The sequence below is a fragment of the Panthera onca genome, chromosome D2, assembly GCF_046562875.1.
Source record: "Panthera onca isolate mPanOnc1 chromosome D2, mPanOnc1 haplotype 2, whole genome shotgun sequence".
Taxonomy (NCBI): domain Eukaryota; kingdom Metazoa; phylum Chordata; class Mammalia; order Carnivora; family Felidae; genus Panthera; species Panthera onca.
In genome coordinates, this window is record NC_138349.1 from 30,957,741 (window position 1) to 30,980,301 (window position 22,561).

At 51.4% G+C, this 22,561-nt stretch overlaps 2 protein-coding genes across 6 annotated transcripts in view; one reads left to right on the forward strand and one right to left on the reverse strand.

Moving 5' to 3' along the window:
- The window catches only part of CRTAC1 (cartilage acidic protein 1), a 159,628-nt gene extending 140,200 nt beyond the window's left edge, over nucleotides 1-19,428 (forward strand). For 2 of the 4 annotated variants that reach the window (XM_078434688.1, XM_078434689.2), the window contains one exon: nucleotides 12,118-12,768. In XM_078434688.1, the coding sequence (XP_078290814.1) occupies nucleotides 12,118-12,368 (251 nt within the window). In that variant the 3' untranslated portion in view covers nucleotides 12,369-12,768. Of the gene's footprint in view, nucleotides 1-6,715; nucleotides 7,380-12,117; nucleotides 12,769-19,332 lie in introns of those variants that run through there. The other 2 variants (XM_078434692.2, XM_078434691.2) reach the window with 2 other exon arrangements.
- The window catches only part of GOLGA7B (golgin A7 family member B), a 62,207-nt gene continuing 52,391 nt past the window's right edge, over nucleotides 12,746-22,561 (reverse strand). The window contains exons 2-5 of one of the 2 annotated variants that reach the window (XM_060641828.3): nucleotides 16,539-16,664; nucleotides 13,650-13,802; nucleotides 13,462-13,563; nucleotides 12,746-12,952 (exon numbers count right to left, since the gene is read on the reverse strand). In XM_060641828.3, the coding sequence (XP_060497811.1) occupies nucleotides 12,902-12,952; nucleotides 13,462-13,563; nucleotides 13,650-13,802; nucleotides 16,539-16,664 (432 nt within the window). In that variant the 3' untranslated portion in view covers nucleotides 12,746-12,901. Of the gene's footprint in view, nucleotides 12,953-13,214; nucleotides 13,564-13,649; nucleotides 13,803-16,538; nucleotides 16,665-22,561 lie in introns of those variants that run through there. The other variant, XM_060641820.3, reaches the window with a different exon arrangement.

The following is a 22,561-nucleotide window of genomic DNA, read 5'->3' on the forward strand; positions in this document are numbered from 1 at the left end:
GGGCCTTTTACCTGGGGGACGTTGCTTCTCTACACTGGGCCTCAGTTTGCATAATCTAAATAACAAGAGATTTGGTCTGGTGTATTCCCAAAGCCCTTTCCTTCCTAAGACCCTTCAGTGTGTGGCTGGACAGAGATACGGCTAGTCTCAAGTTACCCTGATTTCTAGAAAAGAATCTTGCAACTTGGTCTCCTCTGCAGTCTGCTTAGAAACCTGGAAGCCTCTGTAGCCAGAGCACCCTTTGAGAATGATGTAACACCATAGAATACTTTCACAACCAGCCTCGGTAGTGAAGGCTTGTTATAAATCACAGATCTGTTCTTCGTGGGGGAAAAAAGTTGCCCCAAGATATAATAAAATCACACTTAAGCATGCAGCAAGCATTTTAAAAACATATTTAACAAAAAAACTACCATTTTCTGATATAATAATAATACTCCCAATAAATCACAAAATATGAATTCCTCATAGCTAGTACTGTTTTTACACTCAGAAGACGAGCTTAAATGAAAAGTTTTAAAATAAAAACAACCACATTGTCACAGGAAAGCGTGTAACAACTTAAAAATCGCTCCACTTCTGGGAAGCCCGCTCCTGTGTGTTCAGGTAGAAATTAAAGGTCTGGATGGGCCCAGACATGAGGCTCGGAGACATGAAGTGATCCACCCAAGGTCACAGAGCCAGCTGGTCCCCAGCCAAGGCTGGAGCCCTTTCCTACCATACCATCTTGTCAGGGGGTAACAGACAGCACTGTCACTGTTCGGACTATTCCCTAGTCATTCTGGAAGCTGCTGCCTTTTTAGAAATGAACGAGTAGATCTAAGATAGCGAGAGAAGTAAAACCCAAAACCCATAGAGGCAATGGTTCCAAATGTAGTGGTGAATGGCAAGACGACGGTGTCCACTGACAGACCGCACACAACAGCACAAGAAGTAAGGGACAGGACGGCTAGTGAGACAGCCTGCCAAGGACACCGGAAAATTCAGGATGACAGCAAACTTCAGAGGATACCTCGTCAAGTAATAACCATGAATCCTCCTACACGGAGTTTCTTACAACAGGGTGTGTTTGTGTCGATTTACCCTACTTGGTGGGTGGGGCCAGATGAGTTACAAAGAGGAGTCCCAAATCCCCCCAGCTAGCAAGAGCACCACTACACTATCCCAGCTGCTGGGTAAGAAGGCTTACTCCTGATGTGATTCATTCAGCCAACAAATATTAGTTGAGCACCTATTGTGTGCCAGGTACTAAGCTAAGCTCTGGGCATACAATGGTAAGTAGAGATGACCTGGTTTATTGTTCCCACATGGCCTCCCTGCAGCCAGATGGAGGAACCCGGTGCATGGGATAAGAGTGGGACTCACAGGGGCTTTCTGAAAAATCTAGCTAAATGCTTGGGTGGCCACACCAGAAAGCAAGCTCTCTCATTCCAGTATCCATTGGGCAAGCATTCACTGAGAACCACTGAGAATACGCCTCTGCCCAGGAATGTACCCTTAACATAACAATAATAGCCACACTTAGTGAGCTTGGCATGTCTGGGCCAGATCTAAGCTCTTTAGAAGAATCAGCTTGTGTAATCCCCACCACAATCCCGAGCGGAAAGTGCTATCAGGATCCCAGTTTTACAGAGAAGCTATGTGGCTTGCCCAGGTCACACAGCTGGGACACACAGAGGAAGGACTCCGTCAGAGTAGTCTGGCCCCCAACCTGAGCTCTTAACAAGGACCCTTCCTTCCCATTTGGGGTGACTAACCCGTTACACAAAAGCCACAGTCTCTCTGCATTGCCCAGGGGCCGGGGATGGGTTGGGAAGGAGAAAATGGAGTCTCTGACGGAGCCCGGGATCTGTGACAAGCGCCACACGGTCACCCTGCAGCTGCAAGATAGAGGTGGCAGTGCCCATGCTGAATCTTCTCACCAGCCAGCTTGGCTGTCCTTAGCAAAGGGAAACCGTGGATCACCTGCACAGCCTCTTCTACTCCGTCGCCAGCCCTGCTCTGGGGAGGTGCCATTCTGAGGGCCAAGAGTTTGATTATGCGTCACTCTGGCTGCTATGGCCCCCTCCCAGGGTGTGGGCCTCACACCCTGACCAGCACCTCTGGACTGTGACCCGAGCAGGAACTGCACGCCAGCCTCCAAACAGGGCTGTTGATCATCTCTCTGGGGCCGCACAGACACAGGACGAATGCTTCACTTTCTCAGGGAGCCAGCTGAGTTTGTCCAGCAGATTCCAGAGTGATACCCCACCCAGACTGTCAGTCCAGGAGGCAAGCCGAGCCCCTCCCCTCCTCTCCCTCCCCAGGGTCAGCCCCAGCTCTCTCCTTCAGCGTGGGCCAGAACCCCAGCCACATCCTGTCAGGTCTGCCGTTGTGTCTCCTTAGCAACAGACACATCCCAGAAGGGGAAGGAGGCGAGAGAGCGAGGGCTGCTTAGCTCCACAGATAATGCCAACCTCTCCTTCCGCAACCATCCCCTTAAGGAACTGTGGTTGAACAGCAAAGTGGTCGAAAAGAAGACCACTGGAGAAAAACGAGAAACGGGAAGAGAAAAGGCCCTCCCCAGGGAACAGAGCTAACATTTACGGAACGCCTATCGTATGCCAAGAACTTTATGTGTGTGTCCCCATGAACCCCCCCGCCCGTGCTGTGGGCTGAATGTTACTCATCTGGTTTATCACCAAAGAAGCAGAGGCTCAGGGAGAATAAGTTCCACAAGGTCACGTGGCCGGTTAAGCGGCAAAAGCTCTGATTCAAAGCGGCAATTGTCTGGCTCCGCAGCCTGTGTTTTTAAGCCTCTTGGGGAACCATCTCCGGGAAACTGACACCTGGGCAAATTATGTAACCAGCTGTCACTTGGCATAGACTGGACACGTGCTGTGTGCTGGGCCGGGTTCTTGTGGCCGGGCCCGTACACCTGTGTACAACCCTGGCTGACCCCTGAGTGCCCTATGACGTACAACATGATCAGGATGCAGTCAGAAGATAAGTGCTATTGGAGCTGGGCAGCAGCCTGAAGACACACGGAGGTGCGGGACTGGAGGCAGAAGTGCCCTTGAAATAGGGAGGGGCAGGGAGGGCCTCTCTGGGAAAGAGGCATTTGAGCAGAAATGTAAAGTAAGCGTGCTGGCCTCCAGCCTCGGCTTTCTCATCTGGAAAATGGGGATAGTACCTACCTCACAGAGTCATTGTATTAAACAAGATGATCTGAACCACTTGACACGGTGCCTGGCGGGTAGTCAGCCCCAAAGAAATTTGAAATATTCATAATATTACTAAGCAGCAAAGTTCAGGATGAAGCCTGGGTCTGTGCAGTGCCGAAGGCTCGCGTGGCTCCCGGCACTCCCTGCTGTGGCCCAGGCCACCCGGGAGTCGGCAGTGTGGGAGATGTGGGGGGACACTGGCCACCCTCGGGGAACTGACAGCTTTGCAGAGAAGAGATCTCAGGACTGAAAATGGCCATAAGGGAGCAGAGAAAACCCTCCCGGGGCCTGAGCTGTGGGGATGTTCCGCCAAGTTGTCACGCGGGGCCATTCCCAGAGACAATAATCACCAAGTAAACCGAGCAGGGGGAGCGTGGCATTGACTGGGCTGCACAGGGCACACGTCCACCGGCAACTGGTGAACTGGCCTGGGATTCGGCGCTTGACTGTCACAGAAGCCCTAGAACGTTAAATCCAGAGGCACCTGAGAAGTCATTTAGTCCTGCCCCATCCTTTTCAGCTGTGGACACCGGGGCTCAAAAGGAACAGTGACTTCCCGAGGACCATAGCCGCGCCAGGAATTTGACTCCTGCCTGGGGCTCCTCCTTGCCCACCCTGCCTCGTTTTCCAGAAAACTTAAAGTATTTCAGATGCACAACTGTGCACAAGAAAACTTAAAGTATTTCAGATGCAGAACTTGTTCTTTCCATGGTGCTGACCCAGAGTCAGAGTCAGGGCAAGGGCCCACCAAGCGAACCAAAGAACCATCCTTGGCCCATGGAACACAGCTGGGCAAGAGCTGAGTGAAAGGGCCAGGTGCACAGAGGGTCCTGCTCTGCTAAGAAGGGAGGCTGCAGAAGGGGATGTCTGGTGGGGACAGAAGGAGGACCTGTATCGCTCTTCCCAGAAAGTCCCTGCCCAGCCCCTCATGAACCCAGCCTGCCTGCCAGAAGGAAAGTCTGGGGCCCAGAATAATTCCTATAAAGGGAACTCATTGTCCTTCTTCATGGCCAGCCCCGGAGCAACCATGAAGGACTTACCACCCAGAACCATTTCATGTACCCGCCCCACCCACCCCCACCAAAAGATCTAAGGACTAACACTCCTCCCTGCACCCCAGACCTGGGTGCAGAGCTCCTGGGAAAGGAGAGAAGCCCAATCACATCGTGCCCAACTGCCCCTGGGGACCGTGGCAGAGGAATAAGCTTGAGCCACAGGGAGGAAGGTAAACCCCATACTTACCATCATGGGACTTCCTGGTCCCCTGGCTCAAGATTTATAGGCCTTGAAGGCAGATGCAGACAGGAAAGAGGGAGGAGAGGGTCTCAGAGCCTCACCCCAGTGCAGAATGTATCTTGTGTGCCAGAATATTAGAGAACTGGTCCCAAAATCCTATGGTCCTCCCACCCTCCCTCCTCCCTTCCTTCCATCCTTAAAATGTTCTCTTTGCCCTAAGACCCTGTGATCAGATGGCCTGAGGCTTGACTTCCAGACACCCCACCTACATGCCCTGTAAGTGGCCTCAAACAAGCCGCTTCCTCTCTCTGAGCCTCACTCTCTTCCTCCACAGAATGGAAGCATAACCACCTCACAGAGCTGTTGAGATAAAGCATGCAAGGTGCTCAATGCAGTGACTGACCAGATATTATAAAATCTGCCCCAGGCCCTTTAATCTACTGCTTTCACATTTAGCACTGCCTGATTTTACAACAATCCATAAGTCATTAACTGGGGCAATGTGAAACCTGTAAGAATCCTTCCCAACGAGACATACCCATCACTCATATGCAGAGCTCATTCAGGGACCAGGTTACACTGTATCTTCCCTTTGAAGAACTCCGGCGCTGTATTTAGATCTGCACTGGGAAGCACAGGGCCGATCGGTACCCATCCATTCACCTGCCTCTCCAGGGTCTGCGAGCATCCATCCCAAGCCAGGCAGCCCTCTCGCCCACCTCTGAACCATCAGTCATCTCCCGGTACCCATCTTCTCTGTATCCGTCCACTTATCTGTTTGTCCACCCATGGTACTTCACTCTCTAGGGCCCCAGGTCCAAATTTCCAGGCAACGTACTCAGCCCCATGAGGATTTACCCACCTTACAATAGTGGTGTTCAGGGAGCACTGAGCAGGGCTGAGTGGGGTCAGGATGCACACTTCCTCCCCTCTCCTCCCCTCCCAGGACAGGTGGAGATCATGAGCAGAGCCATGAGATCACAGCCAGGGCAACTCAAAGCAGCTGCCCAGCACAGGGGATGGCCCGGCGTCACAGCCTCTACCCTTTTTTTTTTTTTTTTAAGTTTATTTATTATTCTTGAGAGAGACAGAGCATGAGCAGGGGAGGGGCAGAGAGAGAGGAGGAGACACAGAATCCGAAGCAGGCTCCAGGCTCTGAGCTGTCAGCACAGAGACCGACGCGGGGCTCAAACTCACAAACCGCGAGATCATGATCTGAGCCGAAGCCGGAAGCTTAACCGACTGAGCCACCCAGGCGCCCCCTGCCTCTACCCTTTAAGTGAGTTAGTCAGTGACCACCTACAGTTGAATTGTTATCATTCAGTGGCCACTCACCCGTCTGCATCTGCCTAAGCAGCCCCTCAGGTCGCATTACTCCAGGGGCCAGAGGATTTCACATCTGTATATCCCTGCCTCTTCCTGCCTCATTCCTTCCTGCCAGCCTTCCTGGTGGGCTGCATTTTGCATTCACCTGCCAAGGGCAAAGCACTGTGACAGGCACTTGAGGGCAGGGGGTGGGAGGCACTGGAGGTGAGTGAGATAAGATCCCCACCCTCCAAGAGTTTACCAAGGAACTGGGGACAGAGGGGAAAAGGCCATTCATTGCCATGCACAAGGTCCAGTAAGCTAGGTATAACATTTCCCCCTTCCAGGGCCTGGCTCAGGCTGCTCTCAGGTGGTAGCTGGTCCCCAATCACTTTTCCATTACAGAAATCGATAACTTAAATTACTCCAGAATAACTAGCCCCATCATGCCTCTGCAAAGCTAATTCTTCTGTGTCCGCATTTGCCCACATGCTTCTCCCTGGGTCTGGAATCTGCCTTTATGAGGCAATCCAGGTAGAAAGGAGTCTTTCACCCGACTGTGACACAGTGGCAGAATGAGAGCAGGATTTGGGGTCTGACGCTTAGGTTCAGGTCTTTACTCTGACACTTACTGGCTGTGGGTGCTTGTCAAGCTACCTAACCACCTGGAACATCAGTTTCCTCATCTATACAATAAGAATTCAAATATAACCACCCACCAGAGTGTTAGCGAACTAAATGGAATAATAATGTACATGAATGTTCCTGGCGTATATTAGGGAACCAGTGAACCCTTGGACAAATGTCTGTTTATTCTATGCAAGAATCTGAAACTTGGCTATAAATCTGTATCACGAGGCCACTGTATAATGAGGTCCTAGAGTAACTTCGGCAATAACAATAATATTTTACTTGGGAGAAATAGATTCTCATTCACCGAGATGCATTTTCATCGTGCTCTCATTTTACAGATGACAGAGCTGGGACTCAGGATAACTGAGCGCAGCGCTAGGGGACGGCAGACTGGTGCAGCCTTCTGACTCCCCCTTCCCACTCTTCCACCGCCTCCATGGTCCCTGATTCAAAACCGCAAGGCCCGGTGCAGCTCCAGGCTGCCGCACGCTGAGTTCTGCCATCCGGCAGGTGCTGAAATGACAAGCCCGTTAAATAGCCCCTTAGAGGAAGAGCCGTGAGCTCGGCACTCTGCCCTGGGCTCTGCCAAGAGAATAAATCCTCCCAAAGTTGCCTGAGAAGGGTCGTGTGGAAACGTCAGAAGGCTGGACTCTGAAAGGAAGGAAAGAAACTGATGTTACCGAACACCTCTGTCATGCCAGGCACATTCTAGGCCAGTTTCTCAGATTCCTCAAAACCAATTGTTCTTAACCATTTTTTATTGGTTGGCACACATACTCCTTTGAGAATCTGCTGAAACCTGCGATCCTCTTCCCCAGATAAATGCATGTTATTTTGCAAATATGTGAAGGAGGTGGGTCAAGGTCAAGAGCTCCTGGTGTAAACCTGGGCCCTTTTAGGATTTTCTTAGGTACCAGGGACCTTTCTTCTCTTTTGGAGGCCCCACCCCTCATCATATCAAACATTGTCATATATATCCACAACTCACACTAAATTACACACAAACACACACACACACACACACACACACACAACCAGAGTTAAGTTGAATTACAGTGGACTGTTTGACAGTATTACATTTTGTAGATATGTAACAAAGTATTAATTTCAGCTTTGTGTTTACTTTTCCTATTTTGGACCCAGTAAACTTTTTTGGTAAATTTTATTGAAATGTACCATACCTATAGAAAAATACACAAATCTTAAGTGTGGAGCTCAATGAATTCTCACAAGGTGAGCCCGTCTGTATAACCAGCACTCTGCTGGAGAAACAGAGCATGAGCACCCAAGAAGCCTCCCCAGGCCCCCTTCCATTCACTATACCCCATCCCAGGACAGCTGCTCTCTTAACGTCTAACACCAAAGATTAGCTCTGCCTGTATTAGAATGCCTTACGAGTAGAATCATAACTTGTACTCATTTCCTGTCTTGTTGCTTTTGTGGAACCGATAAACTTTTATTTGGGCCTCGGACATCTTCCGAGGCCTGTAAAAAGGCTCATAGGCTCTGGGCGCTGTCAAAATCGGGGGTTCTCGACCTTATTTTCACTCTAGAACCTCCAGGAAAACTTTTAAAAAGTCCTAATGTCCAGGCTGCACCCCAGAACAATGAAATCAGAATCTCTGGGGATAGGACGGGACATCAGTGGTTTCTCTTGCTCCCTGGGTGACTTTGACTGCAGCCAAGGATGAGAGGCACTGGCCCACGCGATTTTGTAAAGTTTTAGTACCCCTATCTTACAGCTGGAGAGGACAGTGGGGCTCGAGGGGTCTCCACCACATGCTACCCTCATAAAGCCTGAATTCCAATTCAGGTCTCACTAGGAGTGGTATTTGCATTGCCTTCACGCTTGGTAAATAGTCAAGTCCAAACGAAGCGTAGGTGCCTCCTGCCAGAAACTTTCCTTACTCTGAGTCCTTCCGGAGCTGTGGTCAAGGGAGCTAGGGTTTCCCAAGAATAAGGCGGTGCCCCAGGAGCTGGCCGTAGGGAGAGTCACCGCCAGCTGGACTCCATCTTTGCCCCACAGGGTTTGGGAGCCCTGGGGATGGTTCCCAGGCTGCTGGGTTCCGGGGTGCAGTGCACGATTCTGCCGCTCGGTGGCACCACAAGCTTCTGTAAACCCTGTGGTTTTCACACACCCCAAAGGAAGCTAGAAAGCAGTCTGGCAGCAGTGACCACGGGGGAATGGCAGCCCAGAGCTTCCTGGGGGTTCCTCTGCTCGCTGGGGCCTGACAGGGCCTGTTCCTGGCTGGCCAGGGGGATGCAGAGACGTGGCTGTGACACAACCCAAGGAGGAGGCCACTTCCCCCATAACTGAGCCATTAGAGAAGAACCAGGGAGAGAGAAGCCACGCCTCACCTGCTTCTCCCCGCTCTGCCCTTCACCGAGCTGCCCCCGTGGGCTCCGCAGTTGAAGAGCACAGCCCACCCACGCTCCCGTGTTGCCTAGAAGCTCCAGCCCTGGGCTTGGAAGTACCAGGCACAGCTCCAAGTCCTTACCTGGGAATCTGCCAAATCCTAACCTAGGATGACCGAGGACCTCAAGCTCTGACAGGGTCCCTAAACCTGGGTGAACTTTGCCTAGATTCAAAACCAAGCTCTTCCACTTCCTAGTTGTGTAACTTTGGGCAAGTTATTTAACTTCCGTGAGTCTCAGCCTCCTCATCTGTAAAATGGGAATAATAGTCCACATCTTACGATTGTCGTGAGGACTGAATAGTTATGTGGCATCTTAGCCTAGCGCATGGCACATAGTGATAAAATAAATGTTAGCTACTATTGTGTATTATTACTATAAATAATAACCAACAGGACAGAATGTCTTGCCAACAGGACAGAATGTCTTGCCAACAGGACAGAATGAACTTTCCCACATGTTAAAGAACAGCCTCCATTGTGACAACCCCACACACCCCAGGTTTGAGCAGAGGCAGTGAGTCCAGCCTGCCCCAGGGCTCAGGGAAAGGCCCAGCTGCCCCTTAGGAGCAGCAGGCACAAGTGTGAAAGCCGCCCAGAGTCCCAGTCAGCACCAGCCAGAGGGGATGTCCCCAAAGCCCCCACCCTGGGGGCTGGAGCCATTATCCCCACAGTCTGGTGAGATCCTCTCTTGGCCCACAGACCTGAGTGCGTGACCCTGGCCGCCCTGAGGCCTAAGGCAACTTCCATCCAGATGCCATCGGCATGGTGTCAGGTTGAGCACTGGGTCAGGAGATCTTGGTTCTAAATTTGGTACCACTGTCAGTCAGCTGTGTGAACTGGGGCAAGTCACGTGACCTCTCTGGGCCTCCATTCTGTCTCATTTAGATGATCTTAAATCCCCTCCCAGCTCTAGCATGTGGTCTTATCAAAGTATCTGGTACACAATAGGTGCTCAATAAATGTTATTTAGTTTTATAAAATCCAACATACGACTCTGCTAGGTTCTAACACCCTAGTCTTTAAAACTGAATGACTTCTCTGATGCAACCCCTAACAGGGCCCAACCCAGGGTGAGAGCTCAAGAAATGGGTATTTATCTCATTACTGACTTTTGACCTGGCTCTCTGTCAAGCTGCTCCCTCCACCCAAGGCTGCAAGTGCCCCATAAAGGCTCCATGTTAGAGGATCCAGAGCGTAGCTTCCCCACTAGACTACAAGCTCTAAGAAGGTAGGGTTGGTCCTGCCCACGTCAGCCTCACTGCTTCTTCAAGAACACCCAGCCCCACCTCCTTGGCATGAGGTGGGTGGGCAGCTGAGCATCCACTCCCTGTGGTCCTGGGGCATAGAACTGATGGCACCCCATCACCATCGGGGAAAGAAGTGGCACAGAGCCTCAAGCTGGGCAAGTCCTTTTATTGGAAAAAGAAATAATAAAACCAAAGGCCACTGCATCACCTGTGCCCAGCCATCCCACAGGAGAGGCACAGGTCAGACATAAGGCCTGGCCACACAGTGGGCCAGAATGGGCATGGGCCAGGCCGCAGCCCTCTGTGGGGGATCGTGGGACCAGGACCTGCCCACTGGGGCTCAGGGCCTGCCTTTGGCTCCCTGGGTAGGCACCTCCCTCCCACACACTGCTGTCTTGTCCAAAAACAATCAGGCCCCTCTTTGGTTCCAGAAAGCTACCTTCAGTGGCTGGTCTTTCACATGCACTTGTAGCACCTCCTGCCGGCTGAGGCAGGCAGCCTCTCTGTCCATCCTCAGGGCACCAGGGCAGGGCTTCTTCCTTCCCACTGGCCGCCCTGGGCCTTGGCAGGCGGGGGCCTCGGTGGCTGGATGCTTCTCTTCCCTTTCGAGAAAGGAGTTTGCCTTTTCCCCTGCAGGTCGCCAGTTCCTTTGAACATCCACAGAAGCCTTGTTTACACGGCCTTAGAGAGCTCCAGAGCCTGGGTGGGCTGAATGGGCAGCATGTGTGGCCCTGTTGCCTTGTCACCGGGAGCTTGGGAGAGGGACACAGAAGGTCCCAGAAGGTTGGCTCTGCTCTCCTAGACCCCCAGCTTCTCTTCTGCCAGAATGTACACAGTAGAATCAGAAGGTAGGGAGAGCTTTGCAGGCGGGGGAGAGACCAGGAAGAAGAGCCGAGCTGGCAGCCCCAGGCAAGGGGCAAGGAGCTTTAGGACATTTATTTACAAGGGGACAGGCTGGACCCATGCAGGGAAGCAGCCACAGACTATCACATACAAAGATAAGACAGGATGCAGAGAGGGGCAATCATTGGCCTGGCAACCAAGGGGAACAGACAAGTGCACGGTCACATACACATACATACACATGCACCCACAGGTGCAACCACACATGTACACACACACAACTGCACTCACACACATCCATCCACATGTGTGCTCATACACCTACACATACACATGTGCATTTTTGCACATAGCACACTCACATATATGCACTCACACGTGTGCCTGCATGCACACACACTCATTCTCACATACACACAGGTTCTAATCTCAGGAAGTTGGCTCCAGTTCTGAAGGTTCAAACCTCCCAAGGCTACATGTCTCCATGAAGCATTTCTCCAGACCCCCAAATAACCTCCTAGAGCCCCAGGCTGTGTGCCCCACAACCAGCGCCTGATGTCCTGCAAAATCTCAGGAGTTGGATATTTCTTGGCAAGGCCAAGGTGGCCTCCAGGCTTTGAGCAGAGGAACGGGAAGCCAGGAGTCTAGAAGAGGTCAGGAGGGGACTGAGCAGCTCCCATCTCCCCAGACCTCGAATCGGTGGAGGCAGGATCACAGACAGGCAGAGCCCCTGCAGTGGCACCAGAAAGAGCAGATACTGGGAGACAGCCACGGGGAGCAGGACCCTGGGGGGAGAGAGTCCTGGCAAATGTGGGATTTGGGGTGAGGAATCATGCGGGAGAAGGGCATTCTCTCTGGGACCTGAGCCCCCCTCCGGGTGTTGGGTAAAGAGCTGCAGAAGCAAAGGGCTGTCCAAATTGTGTTAGCCCCACCCCCAAACCCCCACCCCAGCCTTCCCCTGGAAGATCTGGCTGCGTGTGACCAGACCTCCCCCATGGAGAAAATGCCAGGTCAGGAAGTAGGCCGTCCTGCCAGGGGTGACAGGCAGGAGGGAGTAAAGGGGGGCGCGGGTAGATGGCCCGCGGGAATCACCGGGCCAGTCACCCTTCCTCCCGCCCCACCCCTCCCTGGGGAGCAGCAGGGGCCCAGAGAATGACTCAGAAGCGGGTGCTCTGGTAGCGCAGCCGCCGCAGGTCTGAGAGGCCCTCAGTCCGGCCGTACACCTCCCTGCAGGGACTCTCGGCCAGTCACCGGGCCCCCGCCCCGCCGCCCCCGCCGCTGCTGCCGCTGCCGGAGCTGCTGCCGCTGCTGGAGCTGCCGCTGCTGCACCGGTCCTCGTAGATGGAGATCTCGATCTGCGGCCGGCGTTAAGGAGGGAGCCCCTGCCAGCTGCCGAGAAGGGGCGGACGGAGGCCAGCAGGGGAGCGGGCGGCCGAGCCGGTGCCGCGTCCCAGACAGCGAGGCCGGGAGGCCCGGGCCGCTAGACCCCAGCCCCTCCGCGCTGTCGCGGGCGCTCGGTGTGCACACGCACACAGCGACCTGCCGGGCCGAGCACTGCGCAGGCGCACAATCGGAAGCTTCCGCTTTAGTGGGTCTGATTACCAAACACCGGGACAGGTGGTGGTACGGCGTGGGAAGTGGGAAGACCTCGGTGTCCCGAGTTCTAATCCTGAGTCGCTTTCTCTCGAGAGATGGGACTTTAGACCGGTCATTTAACTTGTTACCCATGAATGGCCGCGTGTGTAAAATGGTGGTAATAATGGAATCTTGGGGTAGCTGGGGGACTGATTGAAATAACGCTTGTAAAGCTCTAAGCCCAATGCCTGGCACTTAGTAAAAACTCAATTAAAAAAAGGCCCCTCTCACAGGGCTTTGTAAACAGAAGATTCCGGTCTTTGTGTTTTCTTTCCTCGTTTTCCTCTCAATTTTCCAGTAAAAACATTTTTTTAACACTTCTACTCTGCGAGTGGGCTGTGTGTACACCTTGACCACACTTTTCCAGGTGGAGCGAGCAGGCCTATAACCCAATTCCTGGGTCGGCCACCCACCAAGACTTCATTTTTCTGATCTGTAAAGAGGGGCTCAGGACGTACACCCAGGAGTACACGAGACCGTAGACATGTAAACGTGTGCAGAGATCCGCGTGTTCCCTGAGGGGCAGTGCAGCTTCACGGTTAAGTGTGGGACTGGGCTCAAATCCTGGCTCTGACGTTCACCGGCCGGGTGACCCTGGGCCAGTGATTTAACTTCAGTGGGCTCGTGGGCAGAGGGAAGAATAAGAGTTACCCACCTTGTAGGGGTAGTATGAGAATTACATCGTTTCAAAGCAGTTAATATGATACCTGGCATGTATTAAGCGCTGAAGAAATGCAGCCCAGTAAAAGCAAACCCTGAAATTCACAAAAGGCATTGATAACTTATAGTGGGGGAGGAGAGCTGACGACCAGTGATGTGGGGAATCCTGGGAAAATCCCTGAGCAGAGACCCCTAGGGTGGTCCCTATTTCTGGGTGTCTTCACCAAGGAACCCACCAGTTGGCAGCTCTGGGCCCTTGCACAGAACAGCCAGGAAGGATACGACCCGCATCCCGCGCTCCACGGGGTCAGTGAGCAGGAGGCCTCGAGGGGCAAAGATCTTCTCGTTCTGCTCCTGGATGTAGCGGGAGATCTTCTTGAGAACCTGCAAGGAGAGGGGCCGGCTGAGGATGAGCGGGCAGCGGGGGAACCCTGCAGGAGGGGATGTAAGGCAGTCAGGAGGGGAGCCACCTTCTCGTAGTGGGTCTCCATGCAGAGGAAGATGAAGTAGGCCGTGGCACAGGCCAGGCAGCCCTCAAGGTAGGAGCTGCCCCCGATCTTCTCCGCCTCCGCGTAGAAGCTGTTGAGGGTCTTCACGGTCTCCTCAAAGAGCTGCCGCTCAATCTGGAGGAGAAAGGGACAGGGAACCAGGTTGAGGCCAGCCTCCCTGGACCGGACAGTCACAGGTAGGAGGGCGGGTGGCAGTGGTGGGGCCACACGGATGAGGGGAGTGACACACAGGTAAGATCGGAGAAGCTGCCCGTGGAACACTGGACTGGGAGCCGGGAGACCTGGGGTCCAGTCCAGACCTGACCATCAACTAGCTATGTGGCCTTCAGCTGATGACTTAACTACTCCAGCCTCAGTTTCCACAGCTATAAAATGGGAATAAGAATGACTACTTGGCCTCCCTTGGGAGCAGGAAACTCCCACAATATCAGAGACGTGAAGGCTTCCTGAAAGCAGACGGTCAGGCAGGAATTCTGGTGACTTCGTCGCCCCCCATTTTCATAGCTGCAAAAGCGCCCAGGACCTAATTGGTAGGGGCTCCCCATGTTTGGATGGGACTCCAACTGCATAAGACTGATTATATGAGATCTCAGGAGTATCTTCTCTCAAAGAGGTCACCAAGAACACGACAGCCTCGTGGGCGCTCACAACTGGGAAGCTGTCCTGCCTGCATCCATAATCATAATAGCTAATATTCATTAAGCACTTTCTATGCTTTCTATTTTTAAAAGCACTTTCAGGTACCAATGTAATGTTGCGTATCAACTATACTTCAATTTAAAAACAAATAATAAGATTTTTATCAATTTATCTGGCAACTGTAGATTAAATTATGCAATTGCGGGGCACCTGGGTGGCTCAGTCGGTTAAGCGTCTGACTTCGGCTCAGGTCATGATCTCACAGTTTGTAGGTTCCGTGTCAGACTCTGTGCTGACAGCTCGGAGCCTGGAACCTGCTTCAGATTCTGTGTCTCCCTCTCTCTCTGCCCCTCTCCCACTCATGCTCTCTCTCTCTCTTTTTCTCTCTCTCAAAAATAAATAAACATTAAAAACATTTAATTGTGCAATTGCTTCATCTGAAAAAAAAAAGCTTTGCAGAGTTGGATATTTTTTAAAAAGTTAATCAAAATAAATGAATAAATAACACACTTCCCCACATTTTCACTTCAGTAGCTCAAAGCTCAGCTCTGTGGTCCCGGCCACCGTCATCTCCGGCCTCTTAACTGGTCTCTGTGCCCCCAGCCCTGCCAAGGGAGGCTGCTGAAGTCGGATCATGTCACAGCTCTGATGAAGAGCTTCCAAAGCCTTCTCATCTCTCTCCAAGTAAAATCCAAGAAGTCCTTACAATGCCTGCTAGGCCCTACAGGGCCTGGCCCTGCGTCCCCTGAGCCCGCCTCCTCCTTTCCTGCCCACTCAGGCCCCAACCAGCCACACTGACCGCCCTGCTGCTTCCTGAAAATGCACAAGTCCTTTGTGCCTGTGTCCTCGGATACAACACGCCTCCCCCAGACACCCCCACCCCAGGCTCATACCTACAGGCCTAAGGGCTTACCTTATCTCACAGACCTCCCCCCCCCCATTCACCTCTCCCCTGCTCTCCCAGCCCTGTGACCCTCACACACTTATTTTTCTAGTAGTGGTCCCCACTGCAGCTGCTACATATTTACTTGCTGTTTTATTCTTCATACCTTCCAATCGAAAATGAACTCATGACTTCACTTCTGCATCCCCAGTGCCTAATACATAGTAGTTGCTCAGTAAATACTTGCTGAATGCTAAGTGAACTTGTCCAAGGTTACACAGCTCTGACCTGAATCTGTGCTCTTTAATAACCCTACACTACATTGGGAGGTCATGCTCCAAGCAGGTGTCAAAGTGGCTGTAGGCCCATTTTTTACATTCCTCAGAACACCCCCTTCCCCACTCACCACTACAGGATCAGAACTGTCCATCACACAAGCTAGCATGGGACCTTCCATGTCCATCTAGGACAAAAGGTCTCCCTAAGAACAGTCAGAAGCTTTGGGGTTCCCAGCCACTGTCCCTACACAGATCTGGAGTGAACGCATAAGAAAACATTATGCTCTACCCCAAGAGTCGCCCTGCCCCAAAGGACAGGTGTGTCCTTTGATGAGATGAGGAGACCTCACAGCACCCTAAAAGCTGGCTACCGATCAGATTAACAAAAGGCAGCCCTGCCCCACCTTCCCAAACCCACTTGGATAGGCCTGGGCTGCTGAATGAAAGAGCTGGGGTCTGCCTACCGCCCTCCAGAGGGCAGGCTCTCTAATTCCAGGACAGTGTTACAACAGCCTGGGAATGAGGACCATACGCACCCCCGAACCGGGAGCAAAACTGGGCAGAAGGAGCTGACTTGCAAGGGGTTGGTGGTCCATGAGACACCCAGGTAGCTGGCTGAGTCTGGAGGGAGGGGCTGTGGGCAGAGCCCTTGGTCGTTGACCTGGGCATCGGGATTTCTTAAAGGTCCCCAGGAAATTCTAACGTGCAGCTGGGGCTGAGACTGCTGCCAAGAAGTAGAGATTCCTGAAGCTGATGCCATCAATCGGACTAAGGAATCTGTTTTTGTTTCATAAGCTCTCCAGGCGACTCTTGTGCTACTGATGTTCCAGGGCCGCTGAACTAGGAAATCTCTGAGGCTTTTTCAGCTCTAACTTGCAGTGAGGTGACAGCAAGACAATGTTAGGGACATTTTTTAATTCTGCCACGTGAAGTGCCTGAACAAGTTATATGTCACATATTACTTTCATCCTGGAAAAAAAAATACATTGGAATAAGTCCCTGAGTTCCATCACGGCCTATGTTCCAAGTTTAGAAAAAAGACATCCTTACCCGGCTGTCCAGCTCCGGGGGGAATTTGGTCTGGAACTGACAGATGGTCCCATCACTGTAGTCTCTTTGGATAAAGACCTTGGTGGCCAATGAGGCACTTCGCCGCAGCTCCTGCAGATTATGGACCTGAGGAGGCATACAGCAGACTCACATTCAGGGTGACCATCCATCTAGGTTTGTCCAAGACTGACGGAGGTTTTCAGGATGTGATTCTTACAGCACTAAACCAACAAAGTCCCCGGCAAACCTGAACATTAGCCACCCTACAAGTGCTCCAGGAAAGTCATGGGGAAGCAGAACTGTGGAGTTGACTAGAGAAGACACGTCAAGCTATCCCAGAAAGATCTAGAAAAAGCCTGAATTAGGGCAAAAGCTGAGCCAAAAGGGGATGATGGTTCTGGAATCATCAACAGAGCCAGAAACAAATTTTAACAAGAGGAAAAGACTTCCTGGTAGCTGGCCCAGATCCTTCTCTCTCTTTCCCCTTCTCCCTCCCTCCCCCTCCCTTCTCCCTCTCCCTCTCTTTCCCTTCCCCCTCCTCCTCTCTCCCTCTCTCCCTCCCTTTTCCTCTCCTCCCTTCTCCCCCCCCCCCCGTTTCCCTCCTTCTCCCTCCTCCTCACTCTCCCTCCCCCTCCCACACACAGAGAGCCTTTCACACTTTTGTTCACTCACCAAGTATCAAATATTCACAAATCATCAGGCCTCGTGCTTGGGGAACCCAGCCCTGAACAAGACTGAGGTCTCAGGCCCCAGAAGTGGGGCTTACAGCAAGGTTGGGGAGGGGAGTAGGACAGAGGAGGACCTGATAGCCCACCAACTGGGAGGGAGATTCGGATAACCCAGAAATTAAAGAAACACCTTGCCCTGGTAGGAAGAAGTGGGGCAACTCTGTCCCTTGCCCACACCTGCAGTTTTGACATTGACACAAACTCTAGCACTTGAGGGGACTGGGCTCAATTAATAGAAGAATAGGGCCTCTTTCTTCCACTTCCAGCCTTAGTCACCCACATTTGAAAGAAGCATCCCACTGGGTAAAATATGCCAAACATTGGAACCATGTGGAGGCCAAGACCCAAGGGCAGAGTGAACACACAGCCAGTTCATCCTGTGTAATTAAGGTGAATCTCTTCCGTCATTCAGCTTTCATTTATTGAGTCCCTACTATTGCCGAGCTCTGGGGATGCTGAGCAAAGACAGTCTGTGAGCTCCAGGGAAGAAGACAAGTAAATATATAATAAATTAGCCTGTGATAAATGCTTTAGAGAAGTAACATCTTACCCAGAAATGCTTACTCAGAAAAGACTTCCTGAGGTCTGTGTTGAGTCATCAAGAAGGCCAGGAGTTGCCAGTGGTAGGGAGCAGGCAGTGGGTGGGGAGAGGGATGTAAAGTCAACCCAGACAGAGGGAGAAGCTTGTGCAAAGGAAAAAGATGGCAGAGAACACAATATGCTCCAGTTGACTGCAGGCAGATTTCAGCAAGATGGGAGTTGGTTTGTGGATTAGGCCAGAGCAGGGGGGAATGACAGTATAGAGGACAGTACTATCACAAAGAGCTGGAGGGGGGCTCTACTAGAGGGGAGGGTATAGGACAGAAGACAAACTTGCTTAAAAGCTGGGGGAAAGTGGGGCGCCTGGGTGGCTCAGTTGGTTAAGCATCTGACTTTAGCCCAGGTCACGATCTCATGGTCTGTGAGTCCGTGAGTTCGAGCCCCGCATCGGGCTCTGGGCTGATGGCTCAGAGCCTGGAGCCTGCTTCTGATTCTGTGTCTCCTCTCTCTCTGCCCCTCCCCCGTTCATGCTCTGTCTCTCTCTGTCTCAAAAATAAATAAACGTTAAAAAATTTTTTAAAAAAAGCTGGGGGAAAGAGTAAGCAATGAGAGAAAAGTAGGAGAGATAACTGGTAGATCAAGGTTCGGAAAAGGGGAAAATCAGAGAACACTGCAGGAGACTTTCCTACATCCGGCAAAGCTTGCTCTACGTAAGAGATGTGATACCAGAGTACTGGGGCCGAACTGAAGAATATATAGATGCTCCTCTTGTCTGAACTGTCCTTGATTCCTCTAATCAAGGTTTTAATTGAGAAAATCCCCTTGACATTCACTAGGATCGTATGATAACTTTGAAAAATAAAGAAGGCTTTAGTGGTATAAGTGTGTTATTTGTTACTCTGCTCTATCTGGTTAGGATCTCATACTTTTATATTTTCCAAAGAAAAGGAAGGGGCTGTGGCCTTCCTCTGCCCTTCTAAAACCAACTGACGTGAGCCAGTGGATCATGAGGATGGATTCCCCTAGCCCCAGAAGGATCATTCAGGAAGCTCTGTGAGGGCTTCCTCACAGAGGAATGCATGGGATGCATGGGAATTAAGCATGACTGGGTAAGAGGCCAGTGACTGGGGTAAGAGGCCATTTGAAGGGATGCACTATGTTTGTAGTGTCCGGGGAAACACAAAAGCAGGTCTAACCCAAGAAAAGTGATGGTGAGAATGGAAAGAAAGGGAAAAAACAGTGATTCAACTCTTCTATTATGGATAGAGCTTCTTCCCCTCTGACGGCCTCCTTTGTCTATGTCCGAGTGCACACATGCACTGTGTGCTACCATGAAGGTATGTGTCTGTGACTGTCTCTAGTGACCACTTCTTCCTCCTAGGCGTACAATTAGATTAATCCCCACCCTGCCTTGCAATTAGGTGTGGCCATATGACTGAATGGAATATGAGTGGAAGTGATGAATTCATGTATAGGTTTAGCTCACAACAACCAGCCACTCTTCTGTTACCTTTCCTCTTCCACAGAAACCAAGGAAGCTGTATGTTGAAGATGATGGGACCACAAATTGGAAAGAGCCTGGGTCCCTGAGTCAGCCTGGAGGAGACCTACTTGCTGATCAGGATCACTTCTCTGGGACTTTACTGAACAATAAACTTCTAGTTTATTATTCCATTAAAATTTTAGGATGCTATCTTGCATAGTATGGTCTCATCTCCTCTTGGCTTTGATCTGTGAGTTCTCAAGTACCCAGAGTAGGAGAGCTCAACACCCTTTCCAACCCCAAAAATCCTGAGCCTTAGAACAAAGCCTCTGGGTGACCAGGGATCTACTTCCCTCCCTGTAGAGTATTTGTGGAGTCTTGAGGAGTTGCTAGAAGATGGTATCAGACTCATTGTATATTCCAGAGCTTTCGTCTCCCAGATCTATGTCAAGCACAATATAACACACTCATCTGTAGTTGGCAAAGAGTAGGACTTAAGGCAAGGCAGCATCTCCTGGCTCTCCCCATCCACGGTGGCTCAGTTGTGAAGTACCAAAAGGCCCTGATGGAAAGAGGGCCCACTGACCTGGGAGCAGGATACCTGGGTGCTAGTCCGGGCCACATGACCCTGGGCCTCCATTTCTTCAACTAGAAACTGAGAAGCTGGAACAACATAATCACTTAAAGCCCCTTCTAGCCCTGACATTCAAGAGGCTTTCTCAGGGATTATGAATGCAAATGTTTATAGGAACTAAGCATGTAAGTGGGTTGGGTGAGGGCTGTGGCTAATCAGAGAACCCACGCCCTGTCTCAAGAAAGCGGCTGACCACTGCCATGTGAGAATGTGAGCCCAGGATGCCACACTTCGACATCTTAAGAGAATGCATAAATCCAGATTTCCTTAATATCAAATGTCTTGATTTTTTTTTTACGTTTCCAATAAATATTTACATTTGTAAGCACTAAGCAGACAAAATAAGGCACAACTGTGAACAAGATTCACTCCTAGAATTGCCAGGTTAGGACCTCTGAATAAGAAATCCCATCATAGGGGCCCTTGGGCCAGAGCTAGAGCCAAGCTCCAGGCACTTGCCAGCTATGTAGCTTTCAGGAAGCGAGCACAGGTTTTCAGGAGAGATCCATGATGCTCTGATCCCATAAGAGGATCCCAGAATATGCCTGCACCTCTAAGAGACCACAGCTTCTGTGTCTCCCCTGAACAGCGACTCTGGGGTTTCTTAACTGACCCTGGCACCTGGGCTTCTCATCTACTTCTTACCTTCCTCAACTCTGCCCTCTCCCCTGCCACCATCCCAGGCTTGCTGGCAGCTGGCTAAGGACACCCCAAGAGGCATTTCATGAGGAAGAAAGAGAAAGTCAGTGGCAATACCTGCTGGCACCAATTTTTGAACTGCAGTATGACAGGGATAGGGAGGCAGCCTGAAGAATGGGCCATACACCTGACAGAGCCAACCTGGTAGAGGTGAGGAGTAAGCACTGGAGTTCAGAAGAACATTCCCAGTCCCAATCTGCCCAAGACAAACAGGAGGCCCCATCTGGCCCACATCTCCATCCTCATTAAAAACTAGCTAATTCCAGAGGATGCATTTGAGGCTCAACTCAAGAATCAGGAGATTCAGCTCATGAACCAACACCATGATCCCTGGCTGGGGTGTGGAGGAGGAGTGAGGATCGTGAGTCAGAGGCAGCCGAATCAGGCCTCAGGATGGAAACCCAGGCACAGGGCCTCCCTTCTTCTCAGCCTACACAAGGGCCCAAGCCCAACCCACTGTCTGTTGGCTGTTAATTCCAGGCCTCAGAGATCAAACCTCCAAATGCCTTGCTTGGATAATGCTACTTGGGTGCATTTAAAAATCTCTCAGGGGCCGGGGGTGCCTGGGTGGCTCAGTCGGTTAAGCATCCAACTTCAGCTCAGGTCATGATCTCACGGTTTGTGAGTTCAAGCCCCGCATTGGGCTCTGTGCTGATGGCTCGGAGCCTGGAGCCTGCTTCAGATTCTATGTCTCCCTCTCTCTCTGCCCCTCCGCCGCTCGTGTTCTGACTCTCTCTCTCAAAAATAAATAAACATGTTTTAAAAAATCTCTTAGGGGCCAAATTCCACCACTTAAACTTAAAGAAGCCCCTCCCAGCCAGGCATTTCCCAGTTGTCCTTGGCCATCTGGACTGTTTCCCAGGGCGGACCCTGCTCCCAGTGACACACATTTGCAGAGGTTTGTCGCTCAGGAAATGGGCTCATTACAGTTTTCCAAATGAGGTCAGTGTATCACTCAGGAGGCTTCATTCCTCCTCTGAGTTCCTCACACACACTCCTCCCTTAATGCTAACTCCTAAACAGAAATTGGGAAGCAGAAAAGATCCAGTTTCCATGCCTTCCATCCAGGGATCCAGGGACATCCATGCTTTCTCTATGTTTCTGCCTCTCTCCTCGTCACCCATCTCTCCCTCCCCCTCTGTCTTTCTGTCCCTCCCTCTCTTTCTCTCCCTCCCCCTCCTCCTTCTCCCTCCCTCTCCTTGTCTTGATCTCCTCTTCACCTCCCAAAACACCTTCTGCTGGAACTGTGGACTTACCAGTCAGAACCCAAAGGGAATGGCCAAGAAGTTTGGCATGAGGTTTTCCTTCTCCCAACAGGTTTTCCCTGGTAATCTTAACTCAGTCCTAACAGTAAAAACAGCCTGGGGAGAATGACTCACTGCACAGCCCAGATAATGTGCACATTCTGTGCCTTGGCAGAGCTAAGGCTTCCTCCCTCAGTACTGCCAGCAGGGTCCACCCAAGGCCAAATTGGGAAATGGGTAATGTTTGTCCTCTGCTCTCCATCCCTTCTGGGCATACCTCTGTCCCTCTGTCCCTCTACCCTCAAGCTGACCCAGCCAGGCTGAACAGGGGGCCTGAGTCCTTCCTGAACTCTTCCGCATCCGTTCCCCCATCACAGCCTCACGTGCCCACATCGCTGTTGAGCAACGCCGTTGGCTAACTGGATACACCTGGCTGCAGCAGAAAAAAACACTGACCAGGGAGGCAGAAGACTCAGTCTCTAATCCTTGCCCTGCCTCTTTTGAGCCATAGTCTCTTGAATACGTCTTGCATTCCAGTTGCATTATCTGTAAAATGGGATAATGATGCTACTTCACAGAGATCAAGCAAGCTCCTGAGCCTCGGTTGGCTCACCTGTTAATTGCGGATAATAACAGCATCCTTGCCCACTTCACAGGGGTGCTCTAAAGCTCAAAGGAGATCATACATGTGATAG